We start from the raw sequence: 25,836 nt of genomic DNA on the forward strand, positions 1-25,836 counted from the left end.
TTCTGGATTTTAAGGGCCATTTCCATGTCTAAGACCTAAGACACTGAATTATGATTGTGACTAAGTCGTCCCAAGTCAAAGAGGAAGATGTGAAGGAACAGAAATGAAAGATTGATATACATTGTGATGATGGTTTTATGACTGTATGGGTATTAGTTACCATGTCAGAGTTCCTTTAGAGTCAACCTCTGCTGTATAATATGACACACAGTCTGGTTTGATGGAGGGAGTTGGGAAATGGGAAACTACCACATAATTCCCATGACTGTGGTGAACATCATGGATCATATTTCTGATGAAAGCTGCATTCATGGAGGAAGGCCTGGACAACAGCACAACTGTGAATGACACACATCTCATGTGGAGAATTTGGAGAATTGTCATGTACAGAGTGCCACTGGTATTTTCCCTCTAATGTCATGTAATGCAGCAGCAGTTGTTACAGATATTTGTAACCCATTGATAGCCAGGAGTAGTTAGTACAAGTTTTCCTTGGGATTATTTTACGCATGGTTGTCAGTGTGATGTTACATTGGAATGTGCTTCCCCTCAGTATCATTTGCACTCGTGTGTGATCAAAATGGCATCTTCGGTATTGAACTGTTAGCAACAAAGATTTGAATATGGATGTTATACAGATCTGTTCCTGCCTGGTTGTATGATGAGTTACTAGGTGGTTTGATACATCACAAATTGTGAAGGTCATGAATGGGAAGGTTGCGCTTTTGTGTTCCAGTTGGAAGAGGAGAACGAGCGACTGCGCCGCACCCACCAGCAGTCCATGTATGCTCTGGAGTCCCTGCAGAAGAAATTGCAAGGTTAGTCACTTTGCTCACTACCGGTAGTTAAAGGTCAGCTCTGTAGGACATCTTTGAGCGTATGCCCCCTCTGTAACAACCTTTCACCAGTTACTTAGGTCAAGTTTATGGACAAGGATAAACCCTCAGGATGGTGCTTTCCCCCCCTCCGTTCCAGGGAGTGGCTATGTTAACGACTGAAAATATCCTGAAAACCGGCTGTTTCGAAGTCCCAAGCTACTGGACAGGTCAGACCCATTCTAGCCAGTAACCATCTAAATTCAGATTGACAGTCACCCATACCATGTCTTTGTGGACATAGCATTTTCAAATACAACAGAGTTGAATGGAAAACTTCGTCTATTGAAAAAGGCGCACACCCTTGAATATCCTCTTTTTTGGTACGTGGAATGGTTGTGCCAACAAAGAATTGTTACAGACGCATTCAACAAGTAAATGTAGATATTACAAAGTTGTGGACTGGCTTGTTTAAAGTCTGGATTTACTTTGCTAAACCACTTTACTTTGGGCTTAAGATGATCCATCACCAGGTTTCACCTTAATCAACCCTGATAGCACAGGTACCTGCCCAGTCCGAGCCTGTTAGACACACTGTTAATCTGCCCCACCTGACTGTGTATCTTGCTATAACTCAGGTGTTTCAAATGTGTGATGTTAACCAGTCAGGGCATGCAGGATTGGAGAATTCCACAGGTCACATGAACAGTGTCAGCTGGTTTTGTCAACTGAAGGGTAGGAGGGACATAGCTAGTTTGTGAGGCATTATTTTAACGATAACCAGTTAAACCAGGCTCGTTAAACCTGTCTTTTTTCCATGTGCAGTTTGTCCTATCATACCCTAAAATGCGAAAAGGTCAGGTTTAACCATCCTTCCCTAATTTGGATGAAGAAAACCACATGCAGTACTTCTCTGTCTGCCACTCACCATTTACCAATGTGTGGTTCAAGAATAGCTTCAAAGTCAATAATCATATGTGAAAAGTGGTTCACAACCATAGTAATGTTTTTACTTATTCTTTTATTGATAACATCATTCAAGCATGTTGTGATTTATGAATTAAGGATAGAAATAAATTGTAACACATGTGGTTAAAGAAGCAACTCAATTCCTTTATTTCTCTATTTCTTTATTTGAGTTCTTCACAATGTGAAAGGGAGTTTCAGTCAATGTAGAGTTTAATGATACTGTACACGCTTTCTACACGCTGCCTTCAGAAGAGACCTTATTAGTAAAAAAAAAGAATGTCTTTTCCACGAACTGATTGAATAAGGCAAAGGGAACAAGCATCCTGTGCCAAGTACAACTGATATTGCTGCAAGGATCCTAATCAGTCCATATAACCTTTTTGTCAGGGCCTGTTTTTTTCTTATAGGAAAAGAGGATGCAGACAGGCAATAGGTACCAGTGAAATCATTAGTTCTTAATTTGTTATTCTGGGAACTGGCAGAGATAAGAGGCCAGTTTCTCTGGTGTTATCCAGCTCAAAGGAAGTTCTGGTGTTATTGATGCATGCTAAAGGAGGTACAGACAAGGACAGACAGTCACTGAGCATCATGGGTCATGGGGAGGGCAAGTCCTGTCTGGGGTAAGCCAGCTTATAGGAAATCTCACATGATAGACGCAGGGTCAATGTCAGCTGTGATATTGAAAAGTTGAAAGTATGTTTGGAAACAAACGTACTCCCATGAATTAGCAGGCAACAATATGGTACACATTAATTAAAGCAAGTAATCTCACTACTTGTAATGACGCAACAGAGGAAGACAGATATATTGAAGGTGACAGGGCTTTGCTTCTTGGAAAGCATTTCATGGACATGACCTTTCTCTTCTCTGCAGGGAGCATTGTTGTGTGGGTAGTGAGACACTGCTTGTGAGTGGCAGTCAGGGTGGCCGATGATTGGATCTGTCATTGTGCCGTATCTGTCTCTCAGATAAGAGGAATCCAACGGATGACCATGACATACGCAGTCATCTCCCATTTATTGGTACATAAGGCACACACAGCCCAGATCACTCCTCGCTGTTGGAGGTCCGTCTTGTCTTTGATACAGGAGGCATCTGATGACTCTTTCTCCAACCTTTGGAACCTGACTGGTGGTACCCCGCAGTTTGTTTCTTAAACCTCCTTTATTGAATGTGGCAAGCCATGGCCAAGTTTAATCATCAAAGCACACAGTAAAAGATACATCATGCCTCCTACATGGCTTAGTTCTCTCAGCGGCCAAATACAGAGAGTAGAGTAGACAGCATTGTCAGGACCTTCTAAAAAGTGCTCAGTATGGAATTTAGAGGTATCATAGAGAGTTGGATGACCTCTTCAAGTTTTACACATGAATTTCTCTTCCTTTTGTGAGCGTATCGCTCTTTCAAACTACAGTAGCCTTTATGAGTTGACAGACTTTCCTGCCGGATGACTCAAGCTAATTTGCAAGTTTCTGCCTAACAGTCAGTGATTTCAGCAAAGTGATTGGAATGTTTCCTATAATCTAAGATGCATGCACATGTACTACTGTGGTTAGCAAAAAGGACTGAAGCAAGACAGACAGACAGACATTCCTGTTTCATTGGGAACAGTTGCCACAGTTTGTATAGCCCGGGTCCCATCCTAGTTAGTTTTCCGCAGCTCCCATACTCTTCGCTAGTTGTAGGAAAACTAACTTGGATGGCACCCTGGCTACAATTTGCATTTGGTCAGGTAGAAATTCTGGATTGAATCACATGGCTTCGACTTTTGTATGGAAAATTTTCATTGGTTCTTCATCTTTGTGGGTTGGTGGCAAGGTGGCTGTACTACAACTTAGTACAAGCAGGGAAAATATTTCTTTGCCATCTGACAGGAAAAGTTGACAACTTTTTTGCAGTAGCTGAAGTCGCCAAAAGTTTTACTGTCCGCTATGAATTATTGACTGCCATCAGTTAACATTGGTTCATTGGTTTATTGAGAAAATCCATTAGTGATGTGCCCTATCACTATCATTAATAATTTATGTAATATGATCCTGTCCAACAGACTACAATGAAATGAAACTAAACTAGATAAAAGATTTCTGTCAAGTCTGGTTATCCACAATCCCACAGTAGTCTGAGAGCTCCCAGTATGTGACTTACTCCTGGAGCGCTGGGTATTGACTGAGCCTTCTCCTCATCCTCCAGGGCTTGTTAGCATCCAGGCCGGGCCTGCCAGGAATGCAGGTCAAGGGCAACAGGATTAAGATTTGATACCTCCAGCCCCAGGGCAGTTGGAGAAATACTTGAATGTTCAACCTTCCGATTTCAGTGTGTAACCTAGAATTTCACTGATTTCAGTGTGTAACTTAGAATTTCACACACCTGTCTGGTGGCAGTTGTGAGCCTGTCTGCACCCAGGTATTCCCATCCATGACTGTAAAGCTGTGCCCTTGAGTAGGCTTAACCTGTGTTTAATGTGGTTACCGCAGTTAAGATAGGAATCTGGGAGGGCATGAGGGACAATTAAAGGTAAGGCTGTCCTGAGGGGCATGTTAGGGAATGATGGGAAACAGGTGAGAACTAGTTCAGTAGAGAAGCTATAAGGTCCTACGTGTATGTCAGACTTTACTAACAGTGTAAAGGGATATTAGCCTGGGTGCCATCCTATTTCTACCGGGGGTCCTACATTCGCTACCCTATTTTTTTTGGGTAGCGAATGTAGGAGCCCCGGTAGAAAAAAGAGGATGGTACCCAGGCTAAAGGGATATGAGATACCAGAAATAGTGCACACAGGACTTGTTGAGAGTACATCATAGTAAAAGTTTACTTTTGACTTATTGTTACATTCTTGGATGGTACATTTCACAGATATAGGTCTCTCTGTGCTTCTCCTTACCTTTACCAATATGCATACTGTCAGCATACACTGATACAGAACATTTGAATTAGCCTCTTTAAGATTAAGAGAATATCTCAGAGAAAGGTTTTCTAGTTAGATGTTGGTCAGACTCCCACATACCGGTACCCTACCCCCACCATTCAGTCAGGACTGGACTGAATTAGACCAATTCTCTCAATTTGATCTGAAGATGTTTTGTGTTGGTGACATCACAGTCCAATAGGAGAGTTGTGGTTTACAGTGACTTACCAGAGTGTTCCAGGGCAACTAAAAGTCAGGAATATAGTTGTGGCAGAAACTAATTAGACTGTTACCATGTCAACATAGCAACACATTCCGCACAATTCAAAAAGGTATTTCAACCTACTGATAGTTATCAGCTGCTATTGGCAAGAATGTTCAGATGTTGTGAAGAACTCTACAGGATATAGCATACTGCAGAGTAGACTTCAGGTCGAGGGCACTGTTTTTTCTCTTAACACTGAATGTATTTGCAACTTGCATGTTCCCACAAGTGTCTAAAATTAAGGTCTCTGACAGGAAAACTGCTACAAGCAATACTACTGGAAGAACATGACAAATGCATATGTATGTAGTTGAGGGTTTCAAGCTTTCAACCAAAGCTATGCAATTCATAATGTGTGTAATACAAATATACAAATAATATGGAGGTCTGCCTGGGGGGTAATAATGCATTGCAAATCATAGAAATTTCTTAGCTACTGTTACGTATCATGGTAAATTCAGAAATGCTCTCATATGTCACGTAAAATCCACCCACCGATTATACTTTCTGTTGGATTAGAGTGGTCTTGTTACGAAGACCATTATCTTCTCCAGAACACAAAATATCAACAGCTGAAGTTTTGGTGCAGTACCTAGGAAAGCTGGCAGTGGGCCCAAAATCTAATTATAAGGCAAGACCTGACCACAATCCAAATTTCATGACAATCCATTCATAGCTTTTTGAATTATGCTGCTAAACCACATACATACTAGCATACAAACGCTACCTTAAGCAAACCCCCATATATGATCATGATATGCCGTGCCTCTTGCATCCTCTGTGAAATAGCTGTAAGGAACATCTTTTATTGTGTAACCCATGTTTTGGATTGTACAGAGACAAGAATCATTGCAATTAGGAGCGTCTTCTCCCAACAATGATATTGCTCCATGTTAGACATGACACCACAGTCGCCCCACATCTGTGGTGGATCAGCCACCACTGCAGCCAATACTGCTGACCCCAGTCCGCCCCTCTCCACCCCCCACCCACACCACCAGCCCAACAAGACACCCAATACACACATTAGGAAAGCAACCCCAGTTCTAACAACTGTGTGGTGAACTTGTCCATGAACTTGGCTGGTATTTTCTCCCAAGCTGCAAAGCTGCCAAAACGTCTAATGAAGACATGGAGGATGTTGAATCAACATTGGCATGTCTGGATGACAGCCACGTAACATATGTTGTCATTCCATCTTTTGCTGACTAGATGATATATCGTATACAAATTATATCACAATTTACAAAAGAAACACCAAAACTGGGGTGATTTGACAGTATGAAATTGTTCCAGACATCCAGCTACTGGTCTTGACAATGTTCATTGCCACACCCACTAACAGCCTCATGACATATTGTATAGACATGGGCAAAGTGTGTGGTTCATTTTCCCAGCTCAAAGAGGAAGTCTGTCCTACAACTTTGTGTAAGAGCTATATTACTCAAATAAAGTGATACGCAAAATGTCACTGTACAGCCTTGACAAGGATTGGTTTATAAATGAGTTTATAAATGGTAAAAGTGAAAACAACTCTTAGTGAATTCATTATCTCCTCCTTCCAAATCACATATGTACACAAATATCCTTCTTCAGGAAGATATTATACAATTGCCACATTAATTATGCAAATTAGGTCATGATTTGTATTATATATACCCATAGATGTTCCTCTCGAACCAAGTTAGAAATAATATGTATATGTACACACAAATTTTCCTGATCAATTATGCAAATCAAGTACAGTCAAACCTGCCCAAGGCGACCACCCGGCGGACCGAGCAAAAACGGTCGCGATGGACAGGTGGTCGCCATGAAGAGGATTCCACTCACATGTTTCCAGGTCGAGGTTTTCAAATACAGTACGTAAATGGATGGAAAATTATGTGAATTTAGACAGCGCGACCCCCGCCAGGTTCCATTCTCATTGACAGAAAGATCCTACAAAAATTACATTTTCCGTTATCGTTGTAATAATTGTATACCGCTACATCGTGTACAAATTTTCGTCATAATTTTGACTACAAAACAATGGCTACAAATTGATGCCTCGCAGCGCCCTCCCACATTCACACGTTACATTGAATAATACACACACACACGCACATCATCGAAGTTTTAAGGCCTAAGACAAATCCCTAGAAAACACCTGCTGGCCGCAGCCTTTTTTGTGGCGCCGACCGCTGGATAAAAAGGGGCAAAAAGTTTTCGATCTGACAACTAAAGATGAAAACGGAACGGTGAGATTTCGTCGCGCCGCCAAGCTCTGTGCGACCGCATCGAAAGGTATTAGTCAGTGCAGCAGAACGCACAGCGTCCAATAAAGGTTTGTGAGATTCATGGAAATAAAAAGAAAATAAGAATATTAATTTTCATAAATAACTAGAGTATTCGTAAACGTTCATACACAAAAGCATCGTGTTTTAGAAAGGTCAGCGGTACGCCAAAGCCGGGCCGCCCCAAATCCAAGATCGGGCGTCGGGACCGAGGAACAACATTTCTCGCCCGATGTTTTGCCCGCCGCGAAGTCATTTTTCGGCGGAGTTTAGTAAGACACAGACACATTTTTGTTGAAAATACAAGAAATAGAGAGTAATTTCTGTGAAATCTGACGCCATGCACTACGTATTCGTTCTGAAAATTGAGTTTAAACCGAACTGAGTTTGCGGTAAACTATAAAAATACGATAGGCACAACAACATCACAAACATTTGTCTTTACAATGTTTATAGGGGAAACGTTTTATTAAAACACTTCATGGAGGAATCGATGCTATAACATTGCTATTCCATATATTTTTGTCCTTATTTTTGTCCTTCAAAGTCTTGAAAACATTTCCGTGAAATCCGAAAGCAAAATGATCCGATGTCACCACACGCTTGAAAATTAGGCGCCCGCCATGGGCAGGGATTGTGCTCTGTGCGGTCCCAATTCGTGGCGGTCGCGGTCGCGTTGGACGGGTGGTCGCCTTGGGCAGGCAGCTTAATGCTTGTGCCTATGGGGAAAATTTTCGGGACCGAGAAAAAGCGGTCGCCATGGCCAGGTGGTCGCGTTGAAAAGGTGGTCGCCTAGGCAGGTTTGACTGTACTTATTTGTATGATTAACGCCATTGTGTTTGTTTCTTCATCAAAATTAACATGAGGTCAAAAATCAGAAAAATTAGTTTATCCCTTCTTGACTTATCCTGTTTCAAAGTTTGCAGCTGCAATACCCCCTGCAGTTCCAACAAAAATTGATGAGGGTCCAAACTTATGTCACTTTTTCCTGAGCACAAGAGCTACCTGCCAAGCAAAAATCATCACCATAGCAAGTCCAAAACATAAGATATCAAAACCGGAAGTTCTGCTGCAGTACCATAGAAAGTCGCCAACCCCCACCAACATACCGAATATCATCAAGATCCATCCACAACTTCTCAGGTTATGCTGTCCACAGACGAACACACACGCAGAGAATTCACAGACACACGCACCTGAAAACATAACTTTCTTAGCGAAAGTAACAACATTGAATAGAATATTGTACAATTTTTGAAATCACGTCTCAGGCATCTCTGTCAGTCAGTATTCTTTTGAGCAAGAAGTCTGCCATCTACCAGGAGGTTTGAATAGGTCATCGGTACATGAGAAACTGAGGCTGTGTGTTAGATGTAAAACACTCTTTCCCCTCATCTGTCATAACACCTTACCACAGTGTGGAACACACACATACAGGAAGTCAGTACTCTGATGTAAGTTTTAATAACAAACATGCATTAATCAGAACCTTCTTCCCTTGTGGTACAAGCTTATTGCACTCACTGCTGTTACGACATTTCACAAAAAATCCAAATTTGTATAAGTTTGAAGTTAAATATTAATAATTGTTATCACTGTTATAAATGTAGAGATGTCTGAAGCAATATGAGTTATGTTATTTGAATTTGGAGTTTGATTATATTGTTCTATGTAACTGTTATCAAATGGCTAAACCCAAATCAGTCTTGACAGTCTTTATTCAAAGGAGATTTCCAGTTCCTAGTCCAACAGACAACATCCAAGTACAAAGTTAGATTACGTCAAGTCGACCCTACATTGTTGCATATGTTCCTGTCTGAGCCAAATTCCACCTACTCCTCTCCCACCCACCCCTTCCTTAGGTTCCCACATCTTCCACCAATAAAGAAAGCCCCAGCAAGTGACTTAAAGCAAATATTTCCTTTCCCAGCTGCTGGATCATGGCTTATGTAAGACTTCAAGGTCACCTCTGGCTTTTGTTATCTTCAGAACTTCAATATGGATTCCATCATTGCCAATGGAACCTTACGATAACATCACAGTTCCCACATAGGGAATATTGTAGTTCCTGGAGTTAAAAGCCAGGGCTCTGATGAGGTCATCCAAGGTGAAAGTCAAGTTCAAACTGTCCTCAGAGGAACATTTGTATCAATCAACACCACCCCTCAGGGTCTTGATATACCCATTGGTCAACATGCATGTAAAAGCTTTCTTATGTCAATGTACGCATGAGCATTTTTATGAGCACAATATCTTTAGAATGTTGGTAACATGTCAACATTCTCCAGGTTAATGTTGTAAGATATTTGGCAAAGAAAGACTTAGAAAAAGTAGGAAAAAAAACTGTTATTGACATGTAAATCATCAAACCAGTTTTCTTGGTTGGACAGTGTTAAACACTAAATGTAAAAGCGTCAATACATAATGATGCTACCAAATATACACCACCTGTAGCATTTTAAACAAGAGGCTACATCATAATGTTATATGTCAGCAGTCATAAGCAATTAGTGATACAAATAATATAATACTCCCACAGGGTTGCTAACCTTGACATAGGGGCAGAGCTGTGATGAGAAATAACAGGATAACTGTAATGAGAAATAACAGGATAACTGTAATGAAGAGGCGTCCATGTAGGGGCAACTAATCAGTTATACAGGGGTACAACATAGTGCGAAGGTGGTGTGAAACATCTTTGTTTTTGTTTTTTATATAGTAAACTCTTTACAGGTAACACTAGCCGGCTTGAAGAACTTTTGCAGATATCAACATTCTTAACATGATTGGAAAGTTTCATGCTGTCACGGAGATGAATTTTGGGTCCCTGTACAAATAGAGATTCATTAATGTATATTGAGCCACGGAGCAGTGATTGTCCCCATGAGGCAGCCGTAATGAGACAAGATGGAGATATAACTGAAGCAACTGTCTCCAGCCAGCTTCAATCAGGGGATAATCTATCAAATGTAGAACTGTAGAAAGATTTGTCATGCATATATACACATATGTAAGAGCAATGACTGAGTAGGCAGACTTCAGAGAGACCCTCTTAATAATGTAATGTATTGATCTATACAGACCAGGATAGACCAGCATTGTGCATTAACTAGATTACAGTAACTGGATTCTCATATCTGAAATGATGGAAACTTCAATCTCACTCTGCTGGGATCTGCTCATGGCTGAACTTGAGTTACAAGTTCATCAGCTGGACCTTGGCATTCTTCCAAGGAATGTTTCCACCACATAGAACAGTTGCTATGACTCTATTTTGTGGACAATGGCTGTTCTGTGTTTTTCCACAATTCCGAGGTCTTGGCCTTGCCCTCTAGCTCCCCAGTGCCCACAAAGATTTCCTATGTCCTCCCACACCCCTTGTGTAAAATGGAAGTGTGCAAAATCATGCTGAGATGAACATAATAGGTGATACTTGTCAAAGTTTGGCTGTATACATGTTGATAGTTCTTAGCTATGGAGATAGTTTGTGAGTGAGTGAGTGAGTGAGTGAGTGAGTGAGTGAGTGAGTGAGTGAGTGAGTGAGTGAGTGAGTGAGTGAGTTCTTAGATCTGAACTATAAGATGTCTAGGACATGTTTTTCATGACCTGATGGAAACTTGGCCTCTCTGTGTGCTTGTCTAGTCCATCTTTCAAGAAAAATGCAACTGTTATGTATTTGACTCTGAACACTATGGTCTATATGTATTTGTAATGAGATATAATATTTGTTCTATCAAGTTATATCAAAAACCTATCTTTACTTTTGCAGAAAGCCAGACCAAGTCTGCAGTTGTCCCTGTGACCGGCTGCAGCTCCCCTGGACCGGCAGGTGTGAGCGGAGGTGTCCCGCAGGTGGCCCGGCCCTCCAGCCCCTCCGTCCCACCCGCTCCTCACACCTCCATGGTCCGAGACCACGAGCCTGACGGAGAAGCCACCATCAACTTCTCAGAGCAGGACAGAGTATTAGAGACTGACCTGGACAAGCCAGAGAACTTCATTCTGAACGCTGTGGATGATTTTGAGGAGGAGAAAATGGACCTGGAGAGTGAGTGTGCTCTGACTCCGGTCTCGTCTGACAGTCTGATTGAGGAGCAGATGTACAAAAAGTTTGAACTGCAGAGGTTGGACTCTTCCTCGTCTTCCAGTGAATCACAAGCTAAGATATCACCAGTGGAAAGACCGTTAAGCCCTCTCCCCCCTGAAGCCCCACCCTCCACCCCTGAGAATCGTCCCACCACCCCCCTTCCAGGCACCGCTAGCATGACTTTGCCCAGGATGAAGGAAAACCTTCACTCCTCCACAAGGAGAAAGTTGTCACCCGATAAGAGTCCTACAAAAATCCCTGTTCGCAGTGTGAGCTGTTTCCCGTTGAGTCCTGCCAGACAGAAGTCAGAAAAGCAGGGCAGGAAGTCCAGTACAGAACACAAACTGTCAGAAAAGATGGAATTTTCGGTGTCAGCACCTGAAGGAATTCAGAAGAAGGCCGACAGGTCGTCCCCCAGAGGAAGTCCAGAGAAGAAGAGATGTGAAAGTTTTGGCCCTCAGGGATCGCAAAACAAGCCCCCAACTCCTCCACAGCACAGATTCCCATCATGGGTAAGTACTACTGCAGATGACGCATTGTCTGTTTGCTCTATAGACATGTGCGGAAGATCTGTTTTTTCTGCCTTGTTGTTGGTGACATACCATAGAATAATATGTTGGCCATGTGTCATTACCCGTAGTATTCATAATGCATAAGATCTCTTAATCTGTTTTGAAGGCAACACTGGTTTCCCACATTCTCTGAAATAAAAGCGTTGCAGGAGATTAAGAAAACATTACTTTATTGCCATATATATAGATGTGGCCTCCGTCGGTCAATATTGACCACGGTAAAATTCTACAGTATCGACTATGGCTAAACAGTCCTATATCATATGAGATTGACAGTCTCTGCCGCATAAAACACATTGCACACCACACTTCAAGAAAATGGTTTCCACATACATGTATGAGATATAGTCAGGCTCCTTGTGTATCTGGTAGAACACTTCCAAATTAGGGTTCCTGAAGGCAAGTTTACACTTGGAAACACATACACAGGGGACAAGATTTATGTGTTTTTGGAGTGCCTGACAGGCTCAACCATGAGCTCACCTCATAAAAATGCCCTCATGTACCAGTGAAAGACTATCCCTCTGCTGTTAGCTGGGCAAGGTGGGAACAATCACTTTCATGTGTGTACCAACTGCCTTTCAATTGCTTCTCTTCATTGGCATCAGGAGGTTTTGGTGTAGAGTTTTAGTATTCTAATTAAAATTAGGTAGCAGATACATGTAGTGGACATAGGTATTCAATGGCTTGATGCTTTATAAGAACTTTGAAATGGCTACAACTGTATTGAACTGCTACAGTTATATTGAAGAAAAGGCACACAAACTGACAAAGTATAAGCCTGTATAGAATCTTGCAGTAAATTCAGATGGAAAGACCTGGTACCCTGTTGGACTCTGTAGCTGCTATTCCATTTACAATCACTAGGGGGCACTTTTGACTAAGACTCTTGTTAGTGCTGGACAATGGTAAGCATGCTAAGTGTAGTAGAAGCCAGACAATATCAAGCCTAATCTTTTTTAATACCGTCTGTTTTTAAAATCATGACACCTGCACTAAAGGGGTGAGAAAGTTTCAGCCCATAAATTCTTCTTAGCAAAGCAAATAGACCCTGACACAGGTTGAAAGTGGGAAGTTGGCATGTCCTGTTTGCTGCCGACCTGTCCTTCAGGACTGCCCTTGTTTTTTTGCACAATAATACTAGGAACAAATCCAGGGATTGATTCTTGGTCTGGTCTGTCAACGCACCCAGATGAAGACTTGCACCTGTGATCTTTAAACACATCCAACTTGACTATTGAGTCTTAAGATATCCTCTTCTAATTTGTAACATTGTGAAGACAAGTATGAAGGATGGCTCAATATGTTCTATTCTGAGTCGTTAGCTTAATGATTCAAGATTCACTCTGATATGAAATCATTTCAAACAAGGCTATTACTAGTATTAAAGTATAATGCACTTTGTAATAGAAATTATGACCCAACAAAGTCAAGAATTTACATAGGTGAGCATCATCCATCATTATTGCGAGTAGGGTACTGTACGTGTGCTAGATTTTATGCCTGGTAAATATGTGTAGCAGTATATGGTTTATAACATGGACCGCTACAGTTTTATGATACAATAGCTGTATGGAAATAGGAGCATGCTCAGGCAAACCCCTTTGAAATCCCACATCCTGGGCCGGACTCCTTGATACATGCCTGTGGCCCAGGAGATGTTTGATGCCATGACTAAGTCTCACTTCCTTCTTCTCTCCGCTTCCGGGTCTGCAGGAAAACCGAATATACGACCTCGCAAAGGGAGGGATTCGGGTTTCGGAGAACCTGAACGGAATGCACAGATGTGAGTACCTTTATAGTCAGGTTAATTATGATGTATAGATATATAAATCATTGTGATGATGTTCATTTATATAGGAATATACCACAGGCATTGTGGTATCGTAAACTTTGTCTTGGGCGAGCCCCAAATTTCTCCTCCATGTTTCTTTGTCTATAATTGTATCTCCAAGAAAGTTACATAAGGAATAGAAAATATAAGGCTTATATTGTGATTTCGTGGAATTTGATATTTTCTTCTTGTCTTACTGTGTATCAATTATCATTATTATTGTAATCCTAATATGAAAGATGCCATCGCAGTCTACGCAGTCATATAACCTTTGAAATAGAACCACAACAGGAAGCACTCCAGACATGCTAATCTGTCACGAGGCAGTGGCCTGTGTTTGCCATGATAACAGGAGGGTTCTGACTGCAGGTAGTTTGCAGCCAGAATGTAGTCACCTGTCAAACAATATTTTTGGCAGTGGGCAAGAAGGAAACAAAATTTTTATGAACCGTGTGTTATCAGATAATGTGTACATTTTAAAAATGAACGTAACCTTGGTTTATTTACTGTTTCCTGTCTTGTTATGCATGTACAAACAGTTTATATAAGAATAGATAGCTTGGGATGATTTGTGTATGCCTACAATATTTAGGCCAGATGAGACAATGTCTGTACATGATAAATAATTTGTAGTGACCAAACAAGGAGGTCAACACTGGCAACTACTGTTGGTCAAACGCAACTTTGATATTGTCCAATATATAAAACTCCCTAACATACATGTATATCTAATAATTTGGTAATATTCTATTGTTTTTCACTTCAATACAAGCTTAATCTAGAAATATTCCAAATAATATCCAACAGCAAATTTGGTATCCTTCAAGCACTGTCTTTATCAGCTCTGTCCAAACATGCCTCAAATTTAAAAGACTGCATCTCCTTCTGAGGCCTGTGATATCTGAGAGGCCAGAGCCTGTTACATCCTTCCCTGCCTTGTGAAGTTTGCTTCATTAGAATTATGATATCATGGGGGAAGGAGTAAGTATTGGTTTTGCCATAGCCATAGATTCAGGACAAGCACAGGACTTGTAGCACGTTCAAATAATTTTTTGATCTGTTTGAAAAGGTCAATTCTTTTAGAATTTGAAGCTAAAACAGTACCTGACAGTTCTCTTGTAGGAACAATGCTTTTCTAGTTTGAATACAGAGACTCTAGGCCTCTTTGTCTTTATCCTTTTTGTAATAAGTTCCCTTAAGGAACTGTTTGTTCCTTTTTGTATTGTTGTGCCTGTTGTAAACATTACGTTTTCAGCTAGGTTTGCTGATGATGGTTCCCTAACATTGACTTCATTGTGGCCTGGTTGTGTTTCAGATTCCAGTATTCCAGTTTATCACACAGCACATGGCCTGTACACAGATCACAGCTTTAAGGTAAAACCAAACAGCCTTATTAGGAATTATTCAACAATTACTTGTATTTTGCTCTTCTTTGTAAACATTTCTTTGAGCCCACTTTTGTGTAACATTGCCTTTGTTTGTATTACAGAGTCTGACGGTTCCAGTTTTTACAACGATCAAAGGGGTAAGTCAATTATTGTACCGTGTTTGAAGAAAAGAGTGCAAATTGAACCTGACTGTCTACCGCTTTGGTAGATGTAGGTTAGATAAATACCTGAGATCAGTGGGACAGGATTTTTAAATGTCTCAGCAATACTGCACAAATAAGTGATATGCCACTTCAACTGACAAAGGGGAAGAATTTTACTATTTACTTGAAGTTGAATAGGCCTTTGCCTGGCCATTGTCAATGCCTGCACCCTAGAGCAGGCTATTAGTGAAGTGATTCATAAAAGGATATCAATTGGAAGGATGTAAATTGAATATGTCAAAGGATGCCTTTTTAGTACAAAGAAGGCATTCATTTCCCAGTACAGAGAAGAAAGACAAAGACAGCTTAGAACTGTAATGTATTAATGCTGATACCCATGACCTGCATGTGATTCAATTTAAATCTAGTTATGTCCTGTTCATCTCCTTCCTTACACAGAAAGCCTCTCAGATCAGAAACACGCCGTTCACAGATGAGTCCACAGATTCCTCGGAAGAGGAGGGTGGGGTGACCCCGACGTCGTCCTATGTCCCTGGGTTGGACCCTACAGGAGCCCCCCCGGCCGGCCCGGGATCTCCTGCCTCCCTGGCGCTGAGGAAACAGGGCAGTCCCAGCAGCTCAGGCGCAGTCAAGAGAGGTGAGGGATATTCTCACACTTATCCTCGCCCACTGATTTCTATAGCTGTGTATGACTATGAAACATTTCCTGTAAACTAGAAACATGTTGGTTTTGTTCTGTACTTCACTAAGCCAAACATTTAAAGGTTTCTATCGTGCAAACAGTGCAATACAATTTTACTTGAAGTTTTTTTCCACAGACAAAAGGTGACCCTAAGAACGATTGCTGGTGTCAGCAACGTTTAAGATATGTTTACATCAGTAGATTTTTAGATTATTGTAGTATGACTTTTTGTAACAGACGATTGTGTTGAGCCTTTTTGTAAGCTTGTTGTGATGTGAATTCCACCCCCCCTCCCCCAGCTGTCTCCATGCAGTCCACGAGCTCCGACGACTACGCCATCCCTCCTGATGCCATGTCCACCGACAGCGACCACTCAGAACCGGAGAACAAGCTGCTCAAGACGTGTGCTGCTTACACCACAGAGAACATGAGAAGGGTGAGGAGAGGCACAGCAAAACATGGCCACATACACACTAGCTAGGCATACTGGCTGCATGTTAATAGATTCTTTTTGCAGAGTTACAACTACCCAGTGTATCAAAAGCAAGAAGCGTTGCTTCACATCATTGTTAATTGAGTATGGCACACTGGAGACAGGAGCAATTGTTACTAGTAAGCGTATAACAATTAATGATCACATAATACCTCACCGTACATGTGTGACTTTGAATACCCTGACAAGTTCTATACACCACTTAATACACTACGTTTATTTGCAGGTGTGAAAAATCAGCATGTTCTTTTGAGCAATGATACAGTTGTATTGGTATTGTTTTAAAGACCACTACCGGGTATCCAGAAGTAATCTTGGCATTGAGGGACAGATTAAGATGGAGGCTGATGTTCACATGTCCTCCTCAGGAAACGTTGGAGAAGTGTGGCTACCTGACTAAGCTGGGCGGCAGGTTGAAGTGCTGGAAGAGGAGATGGTTTGTGCTGAGGAATGGGGAGCTCTCCTACTACAAGTCACCTGTAAGTACATCTATAGCACAACAAGACACTATTTGGAATGTCTAGGGCATTCACTAGAAAAAATGGATAAGGAGCATGACAGCAAGAAAATGAAAACAAACAAAAATATGGATGTGGTCTCCAGCAGTTTTAGAATACAGAGAAACAGAAGATTAAAGTATAAGGGGGGGGGGGGAGTTGTTAAACCACTGTCTTTCCCCCTTTTTTGCATTTTGTTTTACTGTTTTGTATATCTACGGTAGAGAAGATGTTCAATGATAGATGTACCTTGATTTGTGTGTGACAGAATGAAGGGAGAACCTTACCATGTAACAGATAAAGCAAGTAACATTACAGGTCTCTGTGACACGTACATGTCCAGGTGGTTTGGGACTGCTGGAAAAGTCCAAAAGTCATTTTGAAATAAACTGTAACTAGGGACTTTTCGACTATATAGTAGCTCCAGTAATGACTGAGCAAGATTAAACCTCCATGGACTGAGTGAATCCACCAAATGACATAAGTTACAGTTTAGCATTTGTTCCATGAAAATAAGAATTACTGTAGCTGCTGTTATTGCTTGCATGGCAAATAAACTTTGCCTAATGCTTTCCACACCATAATACTTTGTAGTGACAAACAGTTACTGATTAACAGTTCAGGCCTTATTGATTCATATGCAACATTCTAAAGGAACTACATGTACATTATATAGTTGATGTACTATCTATCAGGAAACGAGCTCAAAGAGGTCTTATATGGACTTGCTCGGCCATCTTTGTCATTTTGAAAAGTAATCACTTATTTATTGTACAGGAACCGTGGACTCTCAAGCTTAAATTCCTGCACAGGTCTAGACAAGTATGTTAGACGGTTGTTCTAATTGCGAGACTGTGGCACATTTTTCAAGGGTTGAAGGTATAGATCTGGTAACACTGTGCTTCTTGTAGGGATGGTGTCAAAGTTATGTGCTAACAACAATCCAAGTCTAATTGAGCCTGTCTTAATGAAGAGTCAATGAAGAAGCCATTGACACCATCCCTACACATGCTTTGCTTTGAGGCAGGTTTTGCTGTGCAGTAAGGTGAAATGGCTGGTGCTGTTGCTCCACGGTGTAGTTGCGTCAGGGAATATAACACGCTGCAGTTACGCCTAACTTCACAACACTGTAAGGCTGCTGATGTGGTGTGGGTCGCACAGTTAGGGAGAGGGTTAATAACAGAGTTAGGCAGAACTGTGTTGGTCACTGCTATCATGCCCTCCCCAGAGTGATGTGCACCGGAAGCCTCAGGGAAGGATAGAGCTGGACGGACTGTGCAAGATTGCGAGAACGGAAGGGAACTGCACTTTCGAGGTATAAGAAATAATATTCAAACCCATATTTCTTTATATTGAGTTTTTTTTTTCATTTCCTGAGATTTTCCACTTTTGGGAGGCTTTTTAAATGTGAATTAAGGTGTTTTTTAAAAGATTAATTTAATTAAATAATTTATTTTTTCCTTTCCAGATTGTTACTGAGAAGAAGACGTACTACCTCACAGCTGACTCCACCTCCGCCATGGAGGAGTGGATCAGAGGTGAGCCAGCATCAGTTTCAGCCCAGTCAGCAGGGAGAAGGGTAATCTGCAATTTTGAAGTTTACAATGCAGTGGTGTACCTACTGTAGGTTGGTACTTATCATGATGTGTATTTTCTCCAGTGCTGCAGAATGTTCTGAGAAGATATGCGACCAGCCCACTGTTCGAGCAGGCCCAGGGCAGGCCCGTCATTAAGGGATGGGTCACCAAGGTGGGAATTTCACCTTTGTATACCGTTTTTCCTCTCGCAGTTTCCTTATGTAGTTAGAAGGATTTATATAAAGCACACAGTGTTCTTCTGCTGTGATCAGTCATATATACAGGTCTCCATGACCACCGTAAGAAAATGTACCAATAGAGTTATGTAAACTATTGCATTTGTGAACTTTAAAACCCCAAATCCTTTTTACATTAGACAAGTCATCCCTTTCTGGTAAGTCAGGAGCAGATTAGTCAGACTAAAAACAAAATATGAAATTTGGTCCTAAAGCCAAATTGGGGGATTTTGTCAGTGGTGGCATACATTACTTGTACAGTATATTTAGCATAACAATTCAAGTAGCCATTACATCTCAGTGTTCATAAGTGACCCTCCTAGTAGAGTCCTATCGTCTGTAGCAGAACAAGTGGCAAAAGTACACTTGAAGTAAGTCATATTTCAGCCAGAAAAGGTTGAACTCGCCAAGGCTAACTGCTGTGTTTTGATTGGTGGACAGGTGAAGCACGGACACTCCAAGCGGTGCTGGTGCGTGCTGAAGGGGCGCATGCTGTGCTACTTCAAGCACCAGGAGGACAAGGTAGAGAAGGTTGTTGTCACTTCTAAGGCCATAGCACTGTTTTACAGGGATGAATTGAAGTCCATTCTAGCAGTTTTTAAGAAAGTTTCAAAATGAAGACTTTGTTGTGCTAACTGTTCCTTCAGCTGTTTTACTTGCATCAATCAATGTGTATGGCTGGCTGAAAACAAGGCTGTTATGTATTTGAGTAGTTAGGCAAACTGTAACAGCATACCTAGTTAGGCAAAACGCATGCCTCACATGCAGTACCATTGAGTTAGGCATTAGTTGAACCACCACCTCTATTTTTCAGGTGCAGAGTGGCAGTCAGTATAACTTTCAAACTAACTGGTGGTAAGAAAGAAATTGTGATGAATGAAAAATACAGACACCACTTCAAATTTACTATCTCAAGAAGAGAAAGGTTGTTGAGGAAATAATGAAATGTGTATTTTTTGTAACATCAAAGTACTTGATATATCAGAGCAAACATTGTTTAAATGATATCACAAGCCTGTCTTCAATTTCCAGGTTCCTCTTGGTGTGATTAACATGCGAGATGCCAGGGTGGAGGAAATCGACAGATCGTTTGACTCTGATGAGGAATATGAGACAATGGAGAAGGGAGGGGCGACCACACACCACACAGTCTGTATCACTGCCAAGGACCAGGGCCCAACCTACCTACTCATCAACAACAAACAGGAGAAGGTGGGTTATATGTGCACTTGAGACATGTGGAATATATTGTGACAACTTCAGTCTGCTTGTAAATCCAACGTAATGGTACGATCATCAATATCAGCTTTAATAGGGTAAGGTAACATAAGAAAGAGTAATTACATGTACCACCAGAGTCATCCTACAATCTAGGCCTGCTACAACCCTTCCATGGTAGTACTGCATAACTTTGTTTCAACCAGGTCTGCTCCATGACAACAGCTTATAGACATGAGCATACTCCAAATTTAAAGCTACAGATTATTCATGTTTCCACACAGTTCTGAAATGTATGTTTTGTGATAGCAACAATTTGACGATGCTGGTTAAGAAATGACAGAATTTCGTCCTTTTTGTACATTGTTGGCATTGAGTACTAATACCTGTCCCATGTTGACAGGATGGCTGGCTGTACCACCTGACTGTGGCGGCGGGCAGCGGGATGGGTAACATCGGCACGGACTACGAGCAGCTTATCGGCAGACTCATGGACGTGGATGGGGATCCAGGTAAGCTGATGCGGTACCCTGCCTCTACCCTGGGTTTGTTTGTTTGTTTGTTTGTTTTATTCAGATCTCCATTAGTGTAATTTTTACAAATTTTACACTATTCTTTCTGGAGTCCACGTACCTTAATACAATTAAATCAAATACAGGAACAAAACTTATAACAATGGCCAAGCAGACATTCTTTTGCAGGTTTTTACATCCATCCAGACTAAGACTATGATTTGGGCTTAGATGTTTAAAATTCACGGCTGGCACCCAGGGTGAAATACACAAACATTTAATTAATCACAGTCTTAAATGTAGATTATATTGTAGTACCAGTGGAGCTAACCTGTGCAGTGAATAATGGGTAGAGTGATGGAATCAACTCATTCATTTTCGCCAGTTGTTTCTCAAGCATCCTGTCAAGTACTCCTACTATGTTGGTTCCCTATTGATATAAGGCTGTGACATGAAGATGTATGTATTTGACCTGCTTGTCTGGCTTGTGCTAATCTGAAGACTTGTTGTGAAACCTGGAGAAACATGTCACACAGACAAACAATCACAAACAAGGGTAATTTGTGTTATTCATGTAAATAGAGTTTGCCCCAGATACCCCTGCATGTTTTGAAAATCCCATTACAGCCACTGTAAACACAAGAACAAAGGAATAAGATTTGTGTCAGTTGCTTAGGCTGTCTTTGTGATGACATACTCCTAGTGTGGAGGTTCAGGACTGTCCGTTGCAATAACATAATATACCTGTACTCTTCTACAGAAAGTTGCTTTTGCTGCATGTTGTACATGCCTTTCTAATGATACGCACCAGACCCTCCATCTGCTTGGAGACTAGCAAAAGCACAAACAGGAAATAAATTCCTGACATCTTGAACTTCAGAATGGAGTTCGGTTTTACTATGTTAGGGCTTGTTACAAATGTTCCTTATTTTGATACTTTGATGTTTACAGGGAGTGTTGTACAGAAGTATTTTCAGGCTGTAGTCAGCTGATGGGTATTCATGTGTTCATAGGCTTCTTTCCCCCAGATTACTCCCAATGTAAGGTGTGCCGCATGCACAAGCCTCACTGTTTATCCTTGCTCAAGCCCTATGAAATATCCAGTAAATGGTGTTGTGAGTCTTGTGAGGGCAGGAGCAGCCAACAATAGAGTAAGGCAGGACCAAATGGATTACATGATTGTTAGCTAGTGTAGGACGGAGTATGGAACCAGTTTCTGTCAGTCAACCTGTCAGTGTGCTTTCCAGACAACAGAAGTGCAGCAAATGCCAACTTTTGAAAGGAAGTTATTGGAGGACTGACCGCCTTATTTTGCAGTGCTTATAAATCCTGGATCTGTATCTATATTTTCCCCAAATTTTTTTAAATCACCTCTCCCTGAAGTCAAACCACACATTTAAGAAAATTCTCCTCAGCAATCAGGTCCTTGCATATCCTTAAGAAGCAGCTGTAATTCTGTAAACTGTTTGGATGAGCTGTTTCGTATGTTGTTTGTACACATGGGAAGAGCATGGACTGTTTAAAAACCTACTCCTATATCATCCTTGGCTGGGCATGGTGATCAGCCCAATTTTTCAATAATACAATGGGCAACACGGGGAATTCAGGTCACTGTAATTCATCCCTGTGCACACAATGCTCACCTTGGAGCCCAGGAGGCTGCTACAGTGGTTTAGGGTGATGAGACACCTGCAGTCTGTGGGTGGTGCTGGCCTGGGGGAACGCTGACAGAGAACTACTTGACGTTTCATTCTTTCTCATTTGTTTTCACAAAGCAATGTTTGAAAAAGAAGGCAGATGCAAAAGTGATCTTTTACATGTCCGTTGACATACAATGACAGAGAAGGCCCCATGCTGGGCAGGGTCTATAGAATAGCTATCATGACACCTGTCTGTCTTCTGTGAAGTAGATCTTCACACCTGGATCGGAATTCAGGTGGTAGTGAGCTCCTACTCTCCAAGAAGAGGTCAGCTCCAGTTGGTTTTCGACGTGATTTTAGGTATTTTTGTCAGGCTTTCTATTTTGTCCCGTTTTCTGCGTTTGGCTTGGTGACATGAAGAAAACGGGACAAAAGAGAAAGGCCAACAAAAAAGCCTGAAATCACGTCAACCGGAGCCAAACCTCTGCTTGGAGAGTAGTGTGCTCCCAGGCCGTTTCCTGAGACAGTTGAGTTTGGCTATCTCTAAATCCCCTGTCAATACCACCCTTAGCATATGGCCAGTGGACCACTTCTGTGTTATCTTGGACTCAGAAACTACTGTCATTGTCAGTTGTACTTTGTGGTGAAAATGGAACCTTCAATATGACAGTCTAGGTCACAGGAGATATGCTCATTGCAGTCAGGAATCTGCGTGCAGAGAATGGGTCGGGACGTTTGTAGTTACCATGGATATTTGCTCTGCACAGGAGCAAAGCCCAGCTGTGAAAGCAGAAGACTTTCTCTCCCATGGAAGGGAAAGTCCCACTTTTGACGACCCATTGTAATCTTCTGTAGATAGACATGATAGCATCAGGGTAGAGTTTGATAAAAGCTGAACCATCTTTTGGACTACACATCCTAAGATTACATGCAGTCTCTTGAAGGCAGTGCCTCTTCCAAACCATTCAGTGGTATATCATATATGAATGAATGAATGAATGAATGAATGAATGAGCTTTATTGCTCAACAATTGCATTAAATCAACAATACTACAAGGCTAGTCTATCCTACAATTCTAGCTACAAAATATCATATAACAGTATATCAATTACAATATAGTCATGTATGGGTTATTCTGTCCCGCTTTTGGAATGATGTATAATAAACCTATGTAGGTGAATATAGGATTTGGGCATGGCAACAGTACATAGAAAATATCGTTTTTTGTACTAGAAAGAGTGAAATTTTTCTTAGTAATGATAGTCTGTAACATCGTATCTCTTTCTTTACTATAAGCTGGACAAGTCATCACAAAATGAAATTCATTTTCAATATATTACACATGGGACACAGTCTATGTATTAGATAGTGATATTTTCTGTGCACATTTCTCAGCCACCTTTCAGATTCTTTTGTCTCAGGAATTGCCTGTTTGTGCTCTTTACCATCCCGTTGGCCTGTCCAGTATTCAAAGAGGGAAGTTAGCTATTCATTGGTGCTTCTTAACATCTCACTTGACCTTGCTAAAAAGAAAACAGTGAACAGCTTTTGTGAAGTTTTTGACAACAAAGGTATCCCCTCTACATACATACTATTAGGTTTAACCTCCTGGGTGTGAAGTATGCTTTCCTGTTATTACAAAACTTGGATGTTTTTGCATGGGAAGTTAGTGTTTGTCATTCTCCTGAACGTTTCAGGAACTTGACACTGCCATCATATTGACAGGACGCCTTCATGATGTGAGGGAATAAGTATTACTGTGAAGGACTGGGTCAGTGCCACATTCTTAACATTAAATGGACCAAATAATGGGAAGAACTTGACATTTGATAGCATTGTCCTTGTAACAAGTATGTGCCTCTACATTGACCTAAGAAGATTTCATTCAACAATTTTCAGATGCACACACTGATCATATTCAAGCAAGTCAGGAGAAAGTATTATACTGGTAAGAGATATTCAACAAGATGAGAGACAGTCAGAGGAAACAAGTACATACTGCTGGTAGCCTGATGACACAGACCATAACAGCATGTCCAGTGAAAGTATGTCTTTCCATGGGGTAGTGTTTCTACCTGCTCTCATCACTAACCCCCAGGTGGGCTGTAACTCTGCCCCACCTGCATACCTCAGGAGAAGTCCAGGATGTCACCCTGGCTCCTTCTCACTCTCCTTGCAACATCAGGGTGTCTTCGTGTTTGTGTAGGACATATTATACTAATCCCTGGATTTGTCTCAACATTTTTGGTCCCAAAGGTGTGTCCATGGTATTTTAGACTTGAAGGAATAAGACTGAGAGAATAGGAGATGAGTTCAATGATACTGTTTTTACCTGTAGGATGTTCTGTTACATTACTTTCACAATTTGTGATGATCATTATCATGAAATGATATAAGAGAGTTATGATCATTGTTGCATTTGTGTTATGATTTTCTTTCCTCATTGATTTGATGCCTGTCTCTTTGGTCTGTAAAAGTGTATTTTTAAAATATTTTTTCACACATGAATGCACAACTGATGCTGGAACCATGTTACTATGATCATTGGAGATTTGCCCTATGGATCTTTATACAAATTCTATTCTCACATGATAATTTGGTGTATGGAGAAGTTTGTGAAGTGCTAGAGTGAATCATGACCTCATCTTTGTTGTTCAACAGGTAGTGACATCTGGAAGCACCAGACCCTGTGCTATAGCAAGGAGAGCATCACCTCAGCCCTGACCACCCTGCCATCTGAAGCTTTGCAAACTGAGGCTGTCAAGCTCTTCAAGGTGAGACAGAAGAGCCTTCACCTGTGTTGCTTTATGTCCATCTACACAAGCCAATTTGGTTGGTCTCACTGTCAAGCCTGCAGACCCATCACATACCTGACCTATTTTTTTACATTGGAGACTCTCTAGCTGGCACACTAGGATAGTGTAATCATATAGGGTGGTTTTCATCATACCAATGGGCTTTCTGGACAAATGATAACATAGTTACTTTCTGGGCTTCAGAAGAAGTACTTGGTATAAGAGTTGGCATTGAAAGGCTGAGAAAATGGTCTGGTGTCTGTCCTAATCATATCTGATCTTTCCCACCAAGATTTAGATACTGCTTGTGTTTCCTGCTTTCAGTATGTGTACAAAGCAGAAAACATGAGATAAAGAATAACTCGCCCTGCAGCGAGAGAAGTTGGTCAAGGATGATGCATTGTTCGTGTTGTTTAAGTGGTGTTGTAGCGGCATTCTTTCATGTAGACTCCTCTAAGAGCACTATCACAAAGGGTTCTTGTCTGTAGTCCTTGGTAAGTCAAGTTGCTTACTGAGGCTCAGACAAATAAACCCTCACAGGTCAGTGACCTACATGGTAACTGGAGTGTAGGAGCATCTGTGAAGTAGCCTTGCCCCAGGCTCCTGAGCTGGCAGGAATTACAGTTGGTTTGATGTTGCAGGGCATGTTTTCTAAACAAGGGAGCGCCAGAGGTGTGCCTTTGTGGTGTAGACTAGCGCCCGGCATTTCCTGTATTAAGAGGCTTACCGATATTGGAGATTGGGTTTCCTAATTTTCTTCAATATGTTTGCGATTGCTAAAAATAAAAGTAAGTTTTTTAACCTAGGGCGAGTTTACATGACTACTTTTGGTATTGATATTCATTTCAATTTCCACTCAATGGACATCACCAACATGTTCCTTGACGTCTGTAGTAATTGTTTGAAACTTGCT

At 41.3% G+C, this 25,836-nt stretch overlaps 1 protein-coding gene across 5 annotated transcripts in view; it reads left to right on the top strand.

Annotated features, from left to right (window-relative positions):
- The window catches only part of LOC136433270 (pleckstrin homology domain-containing family H member 2-like), a 69,528-nt gene that overhangs the window by 24,973 nt on the left and 18,719 nt on the right, over positions 1-25,836 (top strand). For 4 of the 5 annotated variants that reach the window (XM_066425297.1, XM_066425298.1, XM_066425301.1 and 1 more), the window contains exons 5-20: positions 737-818; positions 11,000-11,826; positions 13,603-13,672; positions 15,036-15,094; positions 15,210-15,245; positions 15,711-15,909; positions 16,254-16,390; positions 16,816-16,926; positions 17,722-17,766; positions 18,173-18,259; positions 18,413-18,482; positions 18,605-18,693; positions 19,199-19,279; positions 19,790-19,969; positions 20,379-20,487; positions 24,790-24,902. In XM_066425297.1, coding sequence (XP_066281394.1) covers positions 737-818; positions 11,000-11,826; positions 13,603-13,672; positions 15,036-15,094; positions 15,210-15,245; positions 15,711-15,909; positions 16,254-16,390; positions 16,816-16,926; positions 17,722-17,766; positions 18,173-18,259; positions 18,413-18,482; positions 18,605-18,693; positions 19,199-19,279; positions 19,790-19,969; positions 20,379-20,487; positions 24,790-24,902 — 2,295 coding nt within the window. The remainder of the gene's footprint in view (positions 1-736; positions 819-10,999; positions 11,827-13,602; positions 13,673-15,035; positions 15,095-15,209; positions 15,246-15,710; positions 15,910-16,253; positions 16,391-16,815; positions 16,927-17,721; positions 17,767-18,172; positions 18,260-18,412; positions 18,483-18,604; positions 18,694-19,198; positions 19,280-19,789; positions 19,970-20,378; positions 20,488-24,789; positions 24,903-25,836) is intronic. The other variant, XM_066425299.1, reaches the window with a different exon arrangement.

This window comes from Branchiostoma lanceolatum, chromosome 4 (assembly GCF_035083965.1).
Source record: "Branchiostoma lanceolatum isolate klBraLanc5 chromosome 4, klBraLanc5.hap2, whole genome shotgun sequence".
NCBI lineage: Eukaryota > Metazoa > Chordata > Leptocardii > Amphioxiformes > Branchiostomatidae > Branchiostoma > Branchiostoma lanceolatum.